At 48.3% G+C, this 20,923-nt stretch overlaps 1 protein-coding gene across 1 annotated transcript in view; it reads left to right on the top strand.

Moving 5' to 3' along the window:
* LOC146208683 (uncharacterized) overlaps positions 1-20,923 on the top strand; it is a 41,764-nt gene that overhangs the window by 15,776 nt on the left and 5,065 nt on the right. The window contains exon 3 of the mRNA XM_084579104.1: positions 2,439-2,509. Within this exon, the coding sequence (XP_084435230.1) occupies positions 2,439-2,509 (71 nt within the window). The remainder of the gene's footprint in view (positions 1-2,438; positions 2,510-20,923) is intronic.

Genomic DNA, 20,923 nt, shown 5'->3' on the forward strand with positions numbered 1-20,923 from the left:
TTTTGCTTGTTTATGTAGTTTAAAGTTTTAGGCCACAATTAAATACAACCTTGAAAATTTACCAATGACCACTGCTAAATACACAGTGTTAAACGTGATTCGCAAGTGTATCTGTTAGTTTTTATAATTGTTTTAATTCCTGTGTAACTCCCCATATTAGCATGCGTCACTGTCAAATCTGTTATTGGATGCAAAGAGTAATTATACTGCAAACCGTATTTCAGCAATTGAACACGCATCACTTTCAAAGTGTGATTTGAGGGATGCTAGCCGTAATTATAGCCCACATGCATCCTTAATTCCAACATGAAAAAAAAAAAAACACTTCAGTTGGTTTTCGATATTTAGAAAATTAGTAAATCAAGCGAAGTAGTGATCAAATGCCGAACTCTGGAAAGTCGCGACAGTAGTTTTAGCCCACACTAAAAACAAGAACGATAGGTTCCTTCTACGTATTTAATACAAGGAAGATAGTTTCCTGCAGCTGAAATCCCAGCAGCAGTTTACAAGATACTTGTGAACACATTTACTTTAGTACAACAAGAGTTTTTCGAGAATTCAGTTAACCCCAGCGGATTTTATTAATTAAATAATTTATTTATTTATTTCCATATACTGCAGTCCCTAAAGGGCTATTGCAGGAGTGGTGGAAAGGTACAGGATAATCGACAGTCAATAGCAATCATAGAGTATAAGGAATGAGCGACAGAGTGAGGAGTTGGCAGCAATGAAAGGATGAACCGCTAAAACCATACAGGGTTAACAATAAGCAATTTAATCAGGGATTTCCAACAATGCTCATGAAGGGTTCTAACGGCAACGAGCGTCATCACCGGACAGACAATTCCAGCGCTCAATGAAATAAGGGAAGAAGCTAAATTAGAAAGTAACAGTGAGTGCGTTAATAGGCAACACACTGTTCGAATGACAGTTAATTGTAGAAGAAGGTTTTGAAAACTACAGGTATTCATTCAATAGAGCAAAATGAGATGAATAAACAGTATTGTGAAAATACTTTAAACACTGATTGCCGCAGCGAATACTAAAACGGGAAAGACTTCAGTGAGGAATAGCGGATGATGGTGAAAAGTTCCTATCATATCTTCGGCATTTAAAAATCCCTGATTTTCTTTTAACCGACTCAAGCTTATTAGTGCCGCTTTGTTTATGGGGGCTTCAAATTATTGACCCATACTTTTGTGAAGAAGAAGATGAGCCCTTTTTGCTGGACGCTGATGAAGAGGAAGCAGTCGGTGGAATTGTGATCGCGCAGATCATCGTGCTGGTTTGATCATCGTGCGCTTCCTTGCCGACCTCGACGCCGTCCTCGACGTATAGATTAAACCTTCTCTTACACTTTAAATGTGGAAGAATTAGAGCTTTGTAAGAGACCAATGGAGTTTCCAGAGAGGCAACAAACAGAGCGTTTTAGGCACCCTAGCCTCCGGAATGCATTGTTGCACATTTTGTTAATGTGTTTGGACCACTACAAATTAGGTGAAATAAAAACGCCCAAATATTTGTAATGAGAAACACCTTGCAAATATTCGCCGTTGAATGAATAACAATAAGTGGATGAGGTTGCATTATTACTGGATTTAACGAGGACAGATTTACGAAACTTTATTTGCATTTGCTATGTTTTGCACCATGAGCCGAAGGATGAGAATGAAGCATTCAGTTGCTCGTAATCATCTGGTGAGTCAATTGATCGGTATACAACACAATCGTCAGCATTCAAGCGTATTTTATTGAAATATTTTGCGGCAAATTGTTGATGTGTAATAGGAATCGCAGTGGCCCCAGCATGGATCCTTGTTGCACGGCGGATGATGCGGCAGTAGTTTCAGGTTAATAGGAGTTGAAGAGACATACTGCTTGCGACGGGCGCCAGTAGTACATGTTAGGTGGTTATATATAATGAAGCAAATTGATGCTAGTTCAAGTAAAAATTTTAACTCTCTCGCATTTTCCCACAAGGTTGTAAGCATGTAAACCAATCTTTCAGCAAAAGGAATGCGTTCTATTTTTGTTTTTTTTTGCGAATAGCAATGATCACAAAAAGAGAGTGTAGAAAAATGTGAAAAGAGTGGAACATGTCGACTGCTTATCGCCAAAATAGCCAGCATTTTACTGCTGGGCCGCATTTATGTTTTGCTCAAAAAACATCCATTTTTCGAATAAACCAAGAAGACTGGAAGGTACTGCGAATAGTCGAAGACGGAATATATTATAGGCTTTCTAATATGACTTGTCACTAGACGACCGAGAAAATACTTTCGAGACGAGAGTAGTGCTTTAGTAAGCAGCACACCCACGTGTTCTCGGAGTCTGTCGTGCCTAATGAGCAGTACAGATTGCTCAGCACGATGGACGGAGGGTAAATAATTTCCGCCTTACCGGAAGGACTAATTACAAATGTCAATATTTTCTTACAGTAGCGACATCGTCATTGACTATCAAATCACCGAAGAAGGCCCTGACATGGCTCTTGCGTATGTGAATTCTGGTAAGCTGCGTTATCAATGCGTGTGTTTGTAATATATATATATATATATATATATATATATATATAGGAAGGGGGTTGAAGCTCGAATGGGTCCGGTAGGGCATAGACTTAAGGTAGGTGACACACGGTAGAAAAAACCACACTTTATTCCGACGTTTCGGCCGGGGTCCGGCCTTTGTCAAGGAATGTAGAAAGAAGCTGTCGGTTCCCATTTCTTATATACATGCACAATCGAAGAACACGTGACCAGCTAATATCAACAAATAAACATCAAAATATCAAAAACAAGATTTCACACGCGTGATGTAATGGCGGTGCAAGGTATATAGACAGAATGACACGTGTTGCGCTTAGGTCATGCATCTTAATATGCAGCACAAAGAAAGGAAGATATATCGCTTAAAAGATTGTTGTCACTATCAGCGCACAAAACAAAATATCACGAGGTTAGGATGGGTGGAATACATGCAACACTTAATTCTGCAATATTCAGGAGGGGGGGGGGGTTCATCTACTGAAATATCATTCTCATTGATAGGCGACAGTAGCAGATAACACGTCAGTAGAATTTAACAGTGAAATATAACTGTGATTTAGCGCGGTACACACACACAAAAAAGTAAACAGTCACTGAAATCGCGGCATGGTGACAAAACTCGATTTTGTGCTCAATGCTATGGGGACAAAGAGAAGAAGTTAAAGAAGTTAATTGTTCGTAACAGTGTTGATTACACAAGGAATCATGTGCAAGGTTATTGGATAAGTTGTAATGATCAGTGCATGTTACGGCAGGAAGCAATATGATCGTGAGAAACTGGCAAACATGAAAACGATCAGTGCAAGTAAAGCATGACATCCTGTGAGGGGCTTTGGGCTGTGACCGTAACAGCGCAAGCGGAGAGGCAAACAGTGCAAAATGGAGGCAATGTCGATTAAACATAATATCTTTTGAGATGCTGCCAAAGGTGCTATCATTTAGTTAAAATGCTACGACGAGAGACAAGTTAGCTTGCCAATGTTTTCATTCAGACCACAAGAAACCGTGTTAAACTTGTGTATTAAAAATGATTCGCGAACTTCGCGTTCATGGTGGGTTCTGAAACCTGATTCCAATAAAGTTACTTGCATTTTTTCAAAGGGGTGCTTGGTAACGTTTACATGCTTAGAGATAGGAAGGTTAGGAAGTGTATTACAATGAGCTTTATGGTTATTAAATCGGTATCTGAAGGGTGTTTCGGTTTGGCCAATGTACTGAATTTTGCAGATAGAACATTCCAGCATATAAATCACGTTGTCCGTATCGCATGAGAAGTTGCCTCGAATCTTTACATTAAAGTTCGATGCAGTGCTCAAAGCTTTCAGTGATGTAGTCATTTGTGCACAAACTTTGCACCGTGACTTGTTGCAAGGATGGCAGCCGATTGGTGCAGTGGGGCTAGCTTTAGACGAAGTTAAAATATCACTGAGGTTCTTGTTACGGCGATAGACAACACGGGGGGCTTGCTCATAAATTTCTTTTAGACGATCACTTTGCATGAGAATACTATGATGTTTCTTTAAAATGCCTGCAACGTTGGGGACCGAGGCTGAATGCGTTAGCACGAGATTGATTCGTGATTGGCCGGATGGTTCCTTTTCCGCTTTGAAGAGAGCTTTGCGATCAAGAAGGCTTGCTCGTTCCACTGCATCATTTATTAGGCGCTCTGGATATTTGCGTTCCATTAGGGTGTTACGAAGGTTGGCACAGTGAAATTCAAAGTCGTGATCGTCTGAACATATCCGTTTAAAGCGGACGGCTTGTCCATATGGGATGCTAGTCTTCCAGTATTTAAGATGGCTGCTGTTGAAGTGCAGGTACTGAGGTCTGTCACTGGGTTTCCGGTATAGATCAGTGATTAGTTTGCCATTCTTTATTGACACTGTCACGTCTAGAAAAGCAATAGTGGTTGGAGAATAAGAATGAGAAAAGTTTATGGCCTCATGCACATTATTAAAACTAGAGATGAATGATAGAAGTTCTGCCTCACTATGTTGCCAAATAAAAAAAATGTCGTCTATAAATCTCTTGTAGTAAAAAGGCTTTAGCGGGTATTCTTCGAGAAACCGGTCTTCTAATAAGCCCATGAATATGTTGGCGTAGTTGGGACCAATACGTGTACCCATCGATGTTCCGTTAATCTGGACATAATGTCTGCCATCAAATTCAAAGTTGTTAAGTTCAAGTATTAATTTAAGAAGGATAGCCAATGTAGAACCGTCAATGTTACTGCATAAGTTTCGATCTTCAAAAGCCTTTACAACTGACCGGATACCATCGGAGTGGGGAATATTGGTATAAAGTGACGCAACATCCAGAGTTACGAGCAAGACGCCTTGAGGGATGGTGATATCAGCTATATCAGCTAGGAAATCAGTTGTATCCTTTATGTAGGACTGAAATGTGGCTGGAATCTTATTGATTAGAGTGTCAACATAGCGTGACAGGTTTTCAGTTACGGTTCCTATACCGGAAATGATGGGTCGTCCAGGGTTGTTAGGTTTATGAATTTTGGGCAATAAATAAAATCGGCCTGGTCGGCCTGGTATATATATATATATATATATATATATATATATATATATATATATATATATATATATATATATATATATATATATATATATATATTAAAGCGAAGTGTACGCTTCATTTAAATAAACATTTTTTGGACACGACGTTTCGACCAGAAGCTGGCCTTCATCAGGAATACGAATGTAAACGATGCGGGTAGATTTAAAGGCGAAGTGCGGTAAAGAAGCAGGTGGCGGAGAGACAAAGAGGGAAATAGGGCTTAGTAGGAGGGAAGTACAATGTTATTGTAGTGGTGGTTGTGGTATAAAGAAGATGCAGGTGGGGAGTATAAAAAAAAGAAGGAGAGAGAGAGAATGAAAGACGGCACATGGAAGGAAGCACGGTAATAGGAATGACCACAGGAGACGAAAGCAGGAGTTCTGTGGCCTTCACTCAGTGTATTGTGGGGTAGGCTGACATTCCTTCGTGCTACCGGCAGCATGCTTGATGTGGCAGTTTGGGTGAGTTAGCGGGAGGAATTTAGCTTTGAATTTAGCGGGGGAGGGGTAACTGAGCTTTGAAGGGGAGAAAGGATACCGGGGCTCTCGTTTATACTTGCCTGCAGGGCATTAAATTTAAATATAAAGTACGAATCTCGCTGTTCCCGTTCGAGGTTGCTATGGAAGCCGCTCTGGAGCAGGGTAACTTTGAGTTTGTCGAATCCGTGACTTTTCTGTTGAAGGTGTTTGGACAGGGGAAGGTGGTGGAGAGATTTAGTGTGTGCGCGATGGTTGTTGAATCGAATTAGGAAAGGGTTCTCGGTTTGCCCTATGTATTGTATTTGACAATTGCCACACTCGAGCATGTATACCACGTTCCTGGAGTCACAATCAAAGTTTCCCTGAATGGAGCGTTTAAAATCAGAGTGTGTGCTCTTTGCCGTGGTCGTTGTTTGCATGTGTTTGCATACTTGATATCTATTCTTTTCGCATGGCAAGCAACCCACCGGATCTGCTTTATCGGAATAGAGTGGACTACATAATTTTGTAAATTTTTTGGTCGTCTGTAACCCGCTGAACCACAGGAAAAATTTTGGAGAGGCGATCACTTTGTTCGATCATGGTAAATTGTTTTTTTAGTATTTGGTTGATGTTCGGAAGGTAGTTTGCGAAAGTTAGGATCGGATTTAAGCGGTGTTCATTTTGTGCTGCCGGTCGGGCCTCCGCACATGTTTCATTGCGATCAATTATTCCCGCTTTTCGAATTGCATTATCAATAATAAGGGGCGGTCAATATTGGTGTTTCAGAACCTCCCGCATGCGGTTGGAATTTTCAGCAAAATCTTCTGAGCGTGAGCATATTCGTTTGAATCTTATTGCTTGAGAGTAAAGAATTGGGGTTTTGCAGTGGCGCGGGTGGCAGCTTTAAAAAAAAAAAAGGTATTGTTGTCAGACATTGGTGATTAGTGCACCCTCTTGAAATTGAATTAATACGTCCAGGAAGTTAATTTGTGTGAAGGAGTAGATATGTGTGAATGAGATGTTGGGATGTATGGTGTTAAATGAGCTGATGAATTGGTTGAGTTTGTGCTCGTTTTCTGTCCGTATGATAAATATATCGTCTAGAAAGCGTTTATAGAACTCTTTTTCTGAATACGAGCGTAGAAAACCCGATTTATTGTGGTTCATGAATATATTGGCATAGTCTGGCGCCATTTTTGTTCCCATGGCTGTACCACTGGTTTGTAGGTAATGCGAGTTATTGAATTCTAAGGAATTGAGTTTAGAACAACATTAGCGAGTGACACGATGGCGGTTGGGCTAGGGGAGTTTGGGGCTTTGTGTTTTTTATATGATGTAATCAGAGCTTGGATCCCGTCATCGGGCGGAATGTTCGTGTAAAGGGACACCACGTCAAGGGTAATTAAAAGGGCACCTTTTTGGACAGTAAATTTAGATCCTGGCGTTCCGCAAGGATCAGTTCTAGGACCTCCTCTTTTCCTTATCTATATTGATGATCTTCCTTCCTCAGTTACTTTCAAATTAAGACTTTTCGCTGATGATTGTGTTTTATACAGAGAAGTTACTAACCAAGATGATGCATGCATTCCTCAAAATGATCTGAACATAATTGGAACTTCGTGTAATACCTAGCTTATGAAACTAAATGTTAACATATATCCCACTGACCCAAGTTAACAAGTATAAGTATCTTGGTGTTCAAATAACTGATGATCTGTCCTGGAAGGCTCACATTGAATATATTACTAACAATGCCAGCTGCATGCTCGGCTTCATCCGTCGTAACTTTTCCCTTGCCCCTATCTCTGTGAAACTAGTGCTCTACAAAACACTCGTCCGCTCACAAATTGAGTACGCTGCTCCAGTGTGGGACCCATACACTAACTCTCTCATTGTGTTGCTTGAATTCATCCAAAGTCGCTCTGCGAGGTTCATAATGTCTAATTACTCCCGCCGAGCCAGTGTTACAGAAATGAAAGAACGCTTAATCTTCCAGATCTTGCCATACGGCGCCGCATTTCGTGCCTCTGCACATTTCATAAAATATGTTACGGCAACGAAAACTTAAAGCAATCCCTGTTTACTCTTCCGGTGCACATATCGTCCCGCAGAGATCACCACCTAAAGGTGCACATCCCAGAGTGCACGACTGTACAATATCTTAATTCATTCGTCCCCAGAACTGCCTCGGACTGGAATCACCTGCCCTCCACCGTCGTCGTCATCAAGGATTCTGAAAAATTCAAGGATACTGTTAATGCTTATGAATTGTAACTGTTTATTTGTTTGTATCTTTTGATTTCTTTTTTCCCCCACTCCTCTCTGTAAGGCCTCACCGGCCTTAAGAGTAATAAAATGAAATGAAAATAACTCTTTCAGAAAATGAATAGCGTCGCGTATGTACGATGTAGGTTTGGGAGGGATATGTTTGATGAGGGAATAGATGTAGCTAGATATTGGGTCTGTAGTTGTGTCAATGCCGGATACGATTAGTCGACCGGGATGATTTTCTTTGTGGACTTTCGGGAGCCGGCAGCACATGGAAACGCCCTGGGGATGGAGATATTGCCTCTATTGCCTTACTCGTGGTGGTATTTCTCCTATCTCGGTGAGCTGTTTTCGAGTTTGTGTTATATTTCCTGGTGTTCGGCCGTGGGATCTGACGGGAGTGATTAATAGAAATTTGAGATCTTGAATTGGCGATATTCCTTGTTAATGTACTCGCCTTTGTGTAAAATTGCTTCACTCCCTCCTTTATCGGCAAGTTTGATGACAAAGTGTGTGTATATGTATATATATATATATATATATATATATATATATATATATATATATATATATATATATATATATATTGTTGTGGGACGCTGTGCCCGCTTAGAGATAGACACAGAAGAACGGAGGACACCAGGCAAAAACCACTTGCCCCGGCGCTCTTCTTTTGTTCTGTAACCCTCGCGCTGACGCCGCGCGCTCGTCTCGCGCTCGTCCCGCGCCTCTTCTTTTTCTGGCGCAGCGCTCCTCGGCGCGCGCCGTAACATCTTTCCACCGGGGGGGGGGGGGGGGAAAGAAAGTGTTGGTGAGCTGCTGCATTCGCTCCAGTTATAGGGCGGCATTTTTCGTGGGGAAGGCAATGAGACAGCAGGCGATGATAGTAGTGGTGATGACCCGGTATCTAAGTCGGAGTGAATGCTGGCGCTGTTGACATATCTCTTCATGTTTGACACATGCTCCGGGAAAATGTGGTGCACACCGCATGGTCGATGCTCGGGGAGTTCTTCGAGGCGGTGTGTCACGGGGCCGAGCCGTTCAACGACACGGTAAGGGCCGCGTTATCGGGGCATGAGCTTCGTGGCACGGCTAGTCGCGCGGATGGCGAGGCGAACGCGGACCAAGTCACCGGACCAGAAAGAGGGAAGTGGTGGTGCTGCCGCATTGGCCACTTGCACACGCGCATGAGACGTGAGAAGGTTGCACTGAGCGTCGAAGCGGGCGTAACGAAGTCGTTGGGCGGAGTAAGTTGGTGACGCCGTCTGATGGGAAGGCCCAACTGCGCGTCGAGAGGGATAGAGGGTGTTCTGCCATAGGCGACTGAGAACGGTGTGACATGCGTTGTTTCTTGCCTCGCAGTGTTGAGGGCAAAAGCTGCCGCAGAAACAAAACGATCCCAGTTTCTGTGGGACGGAGCCACGTAGGAGGCGAGTATATCCGTGAGAGTGCGGTTAACACGCTCCACGAGGCCATTGTACTGGGGATGATTGACGGATGTAGTGGAATGCGCAATGCCGAAGGAGTGGGGGGCTTGCTCAAATTCATGGGACATAAAGCAGCTCCCAAGGTCCGTGATGAGGCGTCGGAGCACACCATGCCGAAGAACGAGATGCTGTTCCACAAACAAAACGGCATGAGCGGAAGAGGTGTCTGGAACGGGCAGTGCTTCGACCCACTTGGAAAAGTAGTCGATCGCAACCAGAATATACCTGTTTCCGGCGGGCGTCTTCGGCAATGGGCCAAAATGGTCCAGTCCAACCAGTTCGAAAGGGGAACTTGGCGGCGAAAAAGCCTGCGGGGGTGGCTTGGTTATTCGTGTGGACCATTTCCGGTATTGGCACGTCTGGCAGGACGCAACGTGTTCCTTGAAGTCTCTGGACATATTAGGCCACCAAAAGCGCTCCGACACTCGTGCGTAGGTCTTGCTGCGACCAAGGTGACGAGCTGTGGGAGCGTCGTGTAGGCCGATCAAGACTTGCGACCGCAGTGTTGCTGGCACCACTGGCAACCACACGGGTGGTCGATCACGGAGCCGCCTCACATGACACAAGAGATGGTCTTTAATTCGATAGACCCGGCGCAGTTTACGGTGACCTGCGCCGGCGGTGGTGCTAAAGGATTGGACTATGGCCGCAATGTCGCGATCTTGCGCTTGTGCACTCCTGAAATTCGTCAAAGCCGTCACGGGACAAAGGTGGCGTGAAAGGAAATCGGCATCTTGTTGAGCAGAACCGCGCCGAAGCACTATGGTGAAATCGTACTTTTAAAGTTGCAGTGACCAGCGTGCAATCTTGGCATTTCAGTGTTTGGCAGACTGCAGCCAACTGAGAGCGCTGTTGTCCGTGACTATGGTAAAATGACGGCCGTACAGGTAGGGACGGAACTTCTCGACGGCCCAGAGAACGGCGAGGCACTTGAGTTTCGAAGAGTGGCGGCGGCGCTCTATGTGGGAAAGCTGGCGGCTGGCATAAGCTAAAACTTTGTGGTCACCAGACTTGTCTTCCTGCAGAAGGACAGCGCCGAGCCCATCTTGGCTGGCATCCGTGTGGAGGACGATGGGGGCCGATTCGCCGTAGTGGGCCAATGTGGGAGGCTTGAGGAGGGCGTGCTTGACGTCAAGGAACGCGAGCTGTTGGACCGGCGTCCAACTCCACAATGCATTCTTCTTCAGCAGGGCGGTCAACGGAGCGCTTCGCTTGGCAAAGTACGGAATGAAACGACGGAAATACGAAGCAAATCCAAAGAAACTTTTGAGCTCCTTGGCGGTGGTGGGAGCTTCGTAATCCGTAAGCGCTTTTAGTTTTTGAGGGTCGATACGGATGCCATGCCGGCTCACAACATGACCCAAGTACGTCACCGCTGCAAAACCGAAGAAACATTTCTTTGGTTTTAAGCGAAGCCCAGCAGAGGTAAGGGCTTCGAGGACGAGTTTTAGTCGCGTTTGGTGTTCTTCAAACGTAGCCGCGTAGACAATTACACCGTCCAGGCAGACCAACGCTATAGTCCACTTCATATTGCCTAAGACGCTGTCCATGAGGCGCTGAAAAGTAGCTGGAGCATTTGAGATACCGAAGGGCATACGGTTGAACTGGTAAAGGCCGTCGGGAGTCACGAAAGCCGGCTTTTCTGCATCATTGGGGTGAACAGGCACCTGCCAGTAGTCCGAGAGCAGATATAGGGGGAAAAAATAACGGGCCCCCTTCAGGCGATCAAGTGCATCGTCGAGGCGGGGAAGAGGGTACACGTCGAGGTGAGTAATAGTATTTAACTTGCGATAATCAACGCAGAAGCAGAGTGTTCCATCTTTCTTACGCACAAGGACTACAGGGGAGGACCAAGGGCTACAAGACGGGGCAATGGTTCCCTGGTCAAGCATGTCGCATACGTGCTGTTGGATGACTCTCCGTTCGGCTGGCGCTACACGGCGAGGATGGTGATGAATGGGCCCGCGGTTTTCGGTGTTGATTCGGCGTTGGGCCCAGGCAGTGCACCCAAGTTCACCGGCGCTTAGAGCAAAGCAACTGCGATGTTCGAACAGCAAGGCCTTGAGAGAGGCAAGCTCCGCGTCGGTGAGGGTGGGGCCAAAGTTAAATGTTTCCCACGGTAGGACCGCCGCACTGGAAGGTGCTGAGGCGGTGCTTCAGGTTGCAGAGACGCAACCGGTCATCCGGAGTTCAGGATTGAGGCTGTACCCAATTGAGTGCCTGGAATCAGCACGAGAGGTGCGCGGCAGATGTTAAGCATAAATACGTGGGCCTCTCCTTTGAGCACAGGCAGAAATACTTCGAGGGGACGTCATCTCACGGGCTGGAGCTGAGCACCGGATGGTTTCGAAAAGCACGTCCGCTGTGATCGGACTGTCAAGCTTGGCATACACCCACATTGCCGCACCCGGTGGCAGAGTCACGGCGGACGCTACAGTCACGGTAGTGACGTCGATCGGCTTGACTCGACGTGGCCACTTCGTTGCGAGGTAACGCACAGATTCTGATGCACGCTTGGTCGCCGACACCAGGGACTGCCACAGGGCAACACCGAGACTGGAAATCCGGCTAAGCCAACCCGGCCCACGTAGAGTTCGGCTCGCCTGTAGTTCTGTTGTGGTAAAATTATGGACGACTCCGACTTGCTGGCACCACCCGCACACGAGGACCAATGGCGTCAGATTGACGATGACACGTCCGACTTGCTCCGCCGGGGCGTCGTTAAAAGCTAAGAGCCGGGTTTTGGCGGCTGGAAGAAGCCGGTGGGGCTTGTTAACAATAAACGATTTGTCCAGCACATTGACAGCCGCTCCGCTGTCGACCAAGGCCTCTACAGCAAGGTCAAGCAGAGTACGTCGACGAGTACGTAGGGAGCATCAGTGGTTATCGAAGCCGACGAACGGAGGGGACAAGGAGAGCGAAGGAGTGATGGGATGACGGAACTGTGCCCCCTGAGTTCCGCCAAATCGTTTTCCGACGTCGGAAGGCTAGCACAGTCCCTCACGTGGTGCCCCCTCAGGCCGCAGCGGAAGCAGGTCGTGCGGGTGTCGTTACGCCCGCGTCGGTTAGAGGCCACTGTAGGGACTGCCAATCGAGGAGTCCGCACCGAGACGAAGCGCCGGCAGACGGTGGCGACCCCCGCGTGGCCAACAAAGTCAATTCCGCCTCGATGGCGAGCGCCATGGCGGCGCGGACGGACTCAGGACGACCAAAACGGACCAAGGGCAGCACCTCAGGGAGTCGGATGGCGTCGACAAACGCATCGGTGCCGACCAGGGCCACGACGTTCTGAGGTGCCCCCGGCAGCGACTGCAGAACCAGGCGCTCAATGGCGGCGGCGAAGTCCTGGTATGTCTCCCCGGGCTCTTGACGGCGGGCTCGCAGGCGGTGGTACTGCGCACGGGGTTGACCTGAAGCACTGTAGTGGTCGGACAGGAGGCCCACCAGGACAGTGTAAGAGCCCAGCTGGTCGGGCGGTACGTTCTGCAGCAGCTCAGTTGCGCGGCCTCTCAGTTTGGAGACGAGCACCCATACCTTCATTTGCTCGTCCCAGCCTCTCGCCGTCGCAATACCTTCCAGTTGGATGTAGTAAGCATCCCACGAGATAGTGCCGTCAAACGTGGGTAATTCCACTACGTCCAATGATGTACCCGCGCCGAGCACGTTATTGGCGGCTACGACAGCAGACCCAGCGACGGCAGAGCTGGAGGCAGCGGTGGCAGTGACGCCTAAAGACTCATTACCTGTGTTCGGCTCGGCTGGCACAAGGCGACGGAAGTAGCGCCGGAGATCTTCCAACTCCACAGCCTGGGCAGTCAGACGGGCCTCCCATGCGTCCATCCGCTGAGTAACTATATCAATGAGGCGCTCAATACTACCATCCAGCTGCTGCGAAGGACCGAGCCCCTCCGTGCGTCTAGGTCTAGCTGCGCCAGCCGCTGCGTCGTCGGCGCCATCGCCTGGTGGCAGAGGTCTGTCGTCTGGCACGTCGGGTCCTTGACTTTGTGAGTGGGTGAGCGGCATGATCCCACTTCTGACACCAAAATGTTGTGGGACGCTGTGCCCGCCTAGAGCTTCAACGCACCCTTACATTTGGTGGAGGCTGCTCTTCGTTCCCTCCTCTCACGCTAGAGCTTCGCAGCCGCACACTCACTCCGCCATCCGCTATGCCTGAGGCAACAAGCCAGACCGCCACTTCACACTCGGCTGATCCCACCGCTTCCCCTACCATCCTGTGCTCTGGTGGGCTTCGCCAGCGTGACCCCAGCTTTTTCAGTGGCGCCGACGACCAAGATGTAGACGATTGGCTATCCTCCTACGAACGCGTAAGCGCCTACAACAAGTGGGACGACACCACGAAGTTAGCCAACGTCCTCTTTTGCCTGACCGATGTAGCAAATTTATGGTTCCGCAACCACGAACCCGACCTACCCACCTGGTCGGCCTTCAAAACGAGCTTTTCCGAGGTGTTCGGCCGCCCCGCTGTGCGCAAACTGCGCGCCGAACAACCCCTCGAAGCCCGCGCTCAGAATCCCGGTGAAACGTTCACCAGCTACATAGAGGACATTGTGGACCTTTGTAGACGTTTTGATCCTTGTATGTCCGAAACTGACAAGATCACCAAAATCCTGAAGGGAATCTCCGACGATGCATTTCACATGTTGACGGCCAGAAACCCCCAAACAGTCGTCGAAGTGGTTCAGCTCTGTCAGAGTTACGACGTCCTCAAAAGGCAACGAGCTTCTACCCGGCGTTCTCTCGTGAACGATCGGTTATTCGTACCTCCGACAGCATGCGGTCTCACTTCTGAACCACCTTCCCTCCTTCCTGGGATCAAGGCCTTTATACGGGAGGAAGTGGCTCGCCAACTATCGCTCCTCCCTGCTTCTGCCGCAACCACCCCATCGATAGATTCTGCACTTCGACGCACCATCCAGGAGCAAGTTGCAGAAGTTTTACCGCCAAGCTCTCAAATTACGCCTGTGACAGCCCCATTAACATACGCCGCTGTCGCCGCCAGACCACCACCCTGCCCTGTCGCGTATGCTGCGCCGTTACCACCGCCACCACCTCCGCCCCGCCCTTACCTGCCTCCTCGACGTCCGGTCAACAATCCATGGCGGACCTCCGACAACCGCCCGATCTGTTATTCATGTGGCGTTCCTGGCCACGTCGCCCGGCTTTGTCGCCAGCGCACGGTCATACTGCAATGGCCCCCGCCTGTACAGTTATAACTACAGTGCAAACTTTGAACCTTCCCCTCCCCCTGTCCCTGCTGGCACTTCTACGGACTCAAATTATCCTGACCGCTCCTCTCACTCCTCCCGTCGATCGCCGTCTCCCCGCCGTCGTTCCCTTTCGCCGCTGCGCCGTCGCTCTCCTGCTGGCCCGGAGGAAAACTAACAGCCGCAGTTCCGGAGGCAAGAACTGCGTTTTCCTCTACTTGTGCAAGTCCTCCGTCTTCCCCTACCAACGTTCTCGAAGTGTTTGTTGATGGCGTCGCAGTTCTCGCTCTTGTGGACACTGGCGCCGCTGTGTCTGTTATAAGTGCCAACCTTTGCCGCCGACTTCGCAAAGTTACGACGCCTGTTTCGAAATTTTTTCTCCGAACTGCCAGCTCACATCGCATTCAACCGCTTGCGGCGTGCACAGCTCGAATTGTCATTCAGGGTGTTTTGTACGTCGCCGAATTTCTTGTGCTGCCTCACTGCTCTCATGAACTGATTCTGGGTTGCGACTTTCTCACCAGCCATCATGCGATTATTGATTGTGCCCGAGCCAGCATCGAATTGTCTCCGCTTTCGCCGGCCGCCTCATCTGACACACTGCTCCACGTCGATAAGATAACTGTGGCCGAAGATACTGACATCCCCGCCTGCTCTACCGTCCTCGTGCCCGTTTCCTGCGCCGGCTTTTCTGATTCGACAGTTCTGTTCACTCCGACGCACGCCGCTAATCGTCGCCATTGCTTAGTCCTGCCTTTCGCCCTTCTCACTTTCTGTGGTGGCTACAGCGCCATATACGTCTCTAACCCGTCGCCTTGTCCGTCAACGCTTCTTCGTGGAGAACGTCTTGGTCATGTCGAGTCCTTTGATGACGCCACGACATCTGCCGTCTCAGAAGACCCAACCCCACTGCAACTCGATGCTATTGACTTGCCCGCTTCGGTACAGAACAACGACTCCACTGCAGCTTTTTCTGGCTGTCTGGATGCCAGCCTTTCAGCAGATCAACGCGACCAGCTCGTCAGCTTGCTGCAGCGCTTCCGTTCCTCATTCGACCTTCCTCGGACATCTTTGGGGCGCACATCCGTAGTCACTCACTGCATCGACACCGGTACGCACGCCCCGGTACGCCAGCGCCCTTATCGGGTATCGGCTGCTGAACGTAAAGTTATCACTGAGCACGTTAATGACATGCTTCACCGTGGCGTCATCCAGCCTTCGCACAGCCCTTGGGCTTCTCCAGTTGTTCTCGTGAGGAAAAAGGATGGCTCTATACGGTTCTGTGTCGATTACAGGCGTTTGAACAAGATAACGCGAAAAGACGTATACCCCCTGCCACGTATTGATGACGCTCTCGATTGCCTTCAAGGTGCCGAATTCTTTTCATCTCTGGATCTTCGCTCGGGCTACTGGCAGGTACCCATGGCAGCTGACGATCGCCCAAAAACCGCCTTTGTGACACCTGATGGTCTCTATGAATTTAACGTCATGCCGTTTGGATTGTGCAACGCGCCGGCCACCTTTAAGCGCATGATGGACACAATTCTTTGCGGACTCAAGTGGCATGACTGTCTTTGTTACCTGGACGATGTTGTCGTGTTTTCAAAAGATTTTGCGTCACATTTGGACCGTCTCGAGCGTGTGCTACAGTGTTTGACTGATGCCGGCCTGCAACTAAATTTGAAAAAGTGCTGCTTCGGGGCTCGCCAGCTTCCTATATTGGGACACGTTGTTTCGAAAGACGGTGTTCGTCCAGATCCTGCGAAACTCCGTGCAGTAGCTGAGTTTCCACGCCCAACTTCTCTAAAGGAGCTGCGTAGTTTTATCGGGCTGTGTTCGTATTTTCGTCGCTTTGTCCGCAATTTCGCTTCGATCATCTTGCCGCTGACTGATCTTATTGCCGGTGACGCCATTCTTTCGTCTTGGGCATCCGACTGTGATGAGGCCTTTTCGACACTTGGGCGCCTTCTAGTGTCGCCTCCGATTCTCCGCCATTTTGACCCTACGGCGCCTACCGAAATTCACACTGATGCCAGCGGTGTAGGTCTCGGCGCTGTCCTTGCACAACGAAAGCCCGGCAACCCAGAGTACGTTGTTGCTTATGCCAGCCGTACCTTAACAAAGGCCGAAAAGAATTATTTTGTAACCGAAAAGGAGTGCTTGGCCATCATTTGGGCCATTGGGAAGTTCCGCCCATATCTCTACGGTCGTCCCTTTTCTGTTGTTACGGACCATCACGCACTCTGCTGGTTGTCCACCCTTAAAGACCCATCCGGCCGTCTTGCTCGTTGGGCCCTCCGCTTACAAGAGTACGACATTCAGGTCACCTACCGGTCTGGCCGTAAGCATTCTGATGCCGACGCCCTGTCTAGGTCACCTCTTAAATGTGGCTCTGACTCGACAGCTATCACCATAAGTGACTCATTTTCGCTAGAAATTGCCGACATGCCCAATGAACAAAGGCAAGACCCTTGGATCGCTCCTCTTCTCACGCTTTTATCTACACCTTCTCTGCGCCCAGCTTCACGAACGCTTCACCGCCAAGCTCGTCATTTTTCCATCCGCGACGGCATGCTTTACCGCCGAAATTACCTCTCCGACGGACGAAAGTGGCTGCTTGTCATTCCTCGGCATCTCCGTTCGGAAATATGCGCCGCTTTTCACGCCGATCCTCAGTGTGCCCACGCCGGAGTGTTGAAAACTTACACTCGTCTTCGCCTCCGATATTACTGGCAGGGTATGTACCGCTTCGTGCGTCATTACGTTCGCGCATGCCAGCAATGCCAACGCCGCAAAAGCCCTCCACACCACTCCAGCGTTCCGATGCAGCCCTTGCCCTGCCCCAGCCGACCATTCGATCGTGTTGGTATTGATCTTTACGGGCCACTACCAGTCACTCCAGCTGGTAACCGTTGGGTCATCGTCGCTGTTGACCACCTTACCCGCTACGCAGAAACATCTTCCTTACCTTCTGCGTCGGCGCCAGACGTTGCGTCTTTCGTCCTGCACCATCTCGTTCTGCGCCACGGTTCACCTAAAGAATTGCCCAGTGACCGTGGCCGTGTTTTTCTTTCCGAGACCATTGAAGCCCTTCTTCAGCAGTGCCGCATTGTCCACCGTTCTACCTCGGCCTACCATCCGCAGACAAATGGCATGACGGAACGTTTTAACCGTACCTTAAGTGACATGCTGGCCATGTATGTCGCCTCCGACCACTCAAACTGGGACCGGCTTCTCCCATTCGTCACGTACGCTTATAATACTGCCATACAAAGCACGACCGGCTTCTCCCCCTTTTTCCTTCTATACGGCCGTGAACCCACCTCAACTATGGACACGATACTTCCTTATCGCCCTGACACCTCCGAAGCGACCACCGTCTCTCAAGCAGCAGCATATGCAGAAGAATGTCACCAGTTGGCCCGCTCATTTACAACCCAGAACCAAGGTCACCAGCAGTTCCTTCGCGCACCGTCTTGTCCAGCTCCTTCATACAGCACAGACTCCCTCGTGTGGCTTTGGGTTCCTGCTACCCCTTCCGGCCTCTCTACCAAACTAGCGTCCAAATTCCATGGCCCATATCGGGTTATTTGCCAGACCTCTCCGGTGAACTACGTTATAGAACCGCTTGTACCGACACCGGATATGCATCGCCGCGGGCGTGAAACAGTGCACGTTGACCGCCTCAAGCCCTGTTACGACCCGCCTGTTGTGTCCACACCATGAGTCGGCAGGATGCCTCTTTTTTCTCCCGGGGATAATTGTAGTGTCACACCAACGCTCGGTGATTGTCGACAGTGACAAAGACGACGAGCGTATGTCGGAAGGCGCGTGCTGAAAAAAGAAGACGGCAGACAAAAGACGAAGACGCAAGAGACTGACGCGCTAGTTAAACGGTCGACCCGAACACCGACCTGAGCTTCAACGCACCCTTACAATATATATATAGATTCTCAATTACTATTCTCAAATATATTTATATATGTATGTATGTATGTATGTATGTATGTATGTATGTATGTATGTATGTATGTATGTATGTATGTATGTATGTATGTATGTATGTATGTATGTATGTATGTATGTATGTATGTATGTATGTATGTATGTATGTATGTATGTATGTATGCATGTATGTATGTATGTATGTATGTATGTACGCGTGTGTGTGTGTGTGTGTGTGTGTGTGTGTGTGTGTGTGTGTGTGTGTGTGTGTGTGTGTGTGTGTGTGTGTGTGTGCGTGCGTGCGTGCGTGCGTGCGTGCGTGCGTGCGTGCGTGTCAAAATGCGGACAAGATGTTACAAGCGCGCCTATTCTTTCTGACTTTAAAGATTATGCAAGCGATAAGGTTTGTGACGGATTTTTTTGGGTGGTAGGCAACAAGACATCAAAAACGCTGAAGTAAAAGGCTAAAAGGCCTAGGATAGAACATTCTCTTGGGATGCTTATCCTCCACACTGCTGAGACGGTAGTGGTACTCTCCATCGATTATTGTGAGTTTCAGAAGAAGCGAAGCGGTCGGACATTTTCGAAAACAAACATGGAATACATACTCTTCAGATATAGCCTTTACGACCCTAAATTTGTCACAGTTGGGAAGAAGACTACAAGAACTGCTTTTATGTCACCATGATGTAATGTGAACGCACTGCTACTGATGTGCTAAATGAATGACACTAGCTAAATGTTAACATCAACAAGCACCGCCCCAGTAGTGGCTTATTGTTTTCACAGAACATTCAAAAACTGCTCAATCTGCAAAATGCCATCCTAGCTGCTGCATTTGGTGAGCGCTATGTTTTACTTTGAAGAAATAACCTAAAAGTAAATGAACAAAAATTCGGGGGGACACTTAATCTGCGCCCTTAAGAATATTGCGCGACACTGTTGAATGCTTTCGTCTGCCGCTTTTCTTGCGTAGGCTGGTTCGCGTCTACGTACCCATCGCTACTCGCTCTGTCATGAATTCCTTACGTAGTGCCTTTATTATTGCGCACAAAATCTCCAAAGAGTGGTGTGAATTTGTATGATGAGAACATGGCATGGAAATAAAGCCCACTTAACCATAGCTAATCCTAGTGTCAGCGTGACCTCCCTGAGTGTACAACGATTGCGCAGGTTTAAAATTACGATTTTCCTCACCCTCTAATCTCCAACTAAAAGCTGGAGCTGGACGCGCCCGTGTCATATCGTTTTCTGCAATCTCAAGCTCAAATCCAATTAGTGTTCGGCCATATCAAGTACAGCCTCGACCACGTCTAGCTATAACATGGTGCTTTCAAAGCACCATTACGTCCGAACTGCCCGCACAGTAAGAATAACTGGAAGTGATTGTGAAGCAGCACTTCCGGGTCTCTCTGTGCTTGCACCGCTTTGCATCGATATGCACCTAAATTGGACGTAATGTTGCTTTGAAAGCAGTGACTATGTTATAACTAGAAGCGGATGACCCTGTACATGCTAACATCTGCCTGGGACATTCCCGTAAGTTTTGGCGCAGAAATCTAAAGACGACAGACCCAACAACCCTGACACAGGGGCATGCGTATAAACATCGCTTTAAAAATGTGCAAATGTACACTAAGTTATAGTGAATTATTACCGCGATATTAACGCGAGAATTTTAAAGGTTGTGTTCTGCAGTAAAGCCAGCGAGGGTGTTTCCGACGTTGCCAGCATTGCCGTTGTAGGTGACAATTTACAGGCATGTCTCTGGCAGATGATACTTGGAGGGTTTGTATGACTATGCATTGTTTGGCCCACGGGTTGCGTGACAGGTGGAGGCCGCATGACAGTGCCGAGTTGACTAGAGATGGAAAATCGGGCTTCGCCTTTGAGGTGAAAGGGTGAGATAGGAGCCCAGCCTTTCAGGCCCCTTAAATCCCGATTTAGACAATCTATCCCACAGCCACACAAGCATGTTAGTACGTCTTCGTTAAAGCGACGATTTATTTATATCTCTGGTAGTCTTCCACATCATGTTACATCATACGGCTGTTGTTTCCGGGAAGTAAGGGCCGTTAATTCTGTCCCAGTTTTTTTTTTACTCACATTCCATAAACTTCGACCGGTTTAAGCTAAGATTTCAATTTCCTAATTCTGATGATCAGGTCTTAGGCGGCTAAGTAGCGTTCAAAGTTAAATACCCAAAGTTAACTGGAATTCCCATAATGTTTCGGAGGGCGTGCGCTGAGAAAAAGCTCCTTTGAAACCCGAAGCTCATATAGACGAGGTTTCGCGCGCAACTTCAGGAGCTTTTAATTTTAAACTTGGTACATCCGAAGTGTCGCAATCCCAAACTATGCGCTGCAAAAAGCTCTCTCTCTCAATCTCATAGATTGCCAATATGCAACGTTGAGTAG

Source organism: Amblyomma maculatum, chromosome 1 (genome assembly GCF_055883805.1).
Source record: "Amblyomma maculatum isolate TAMU_Amacu chromosome 1, ASM5588380v1, whole genome shotgun sequence".
Taxonomy (NCBI): domain Eukaryota; kingdom Metazoa; phylum Arthropoda; class Arachnida; order Ixodida; family Ixodidae; genus Amblyomma; species Amblyomma maculatum.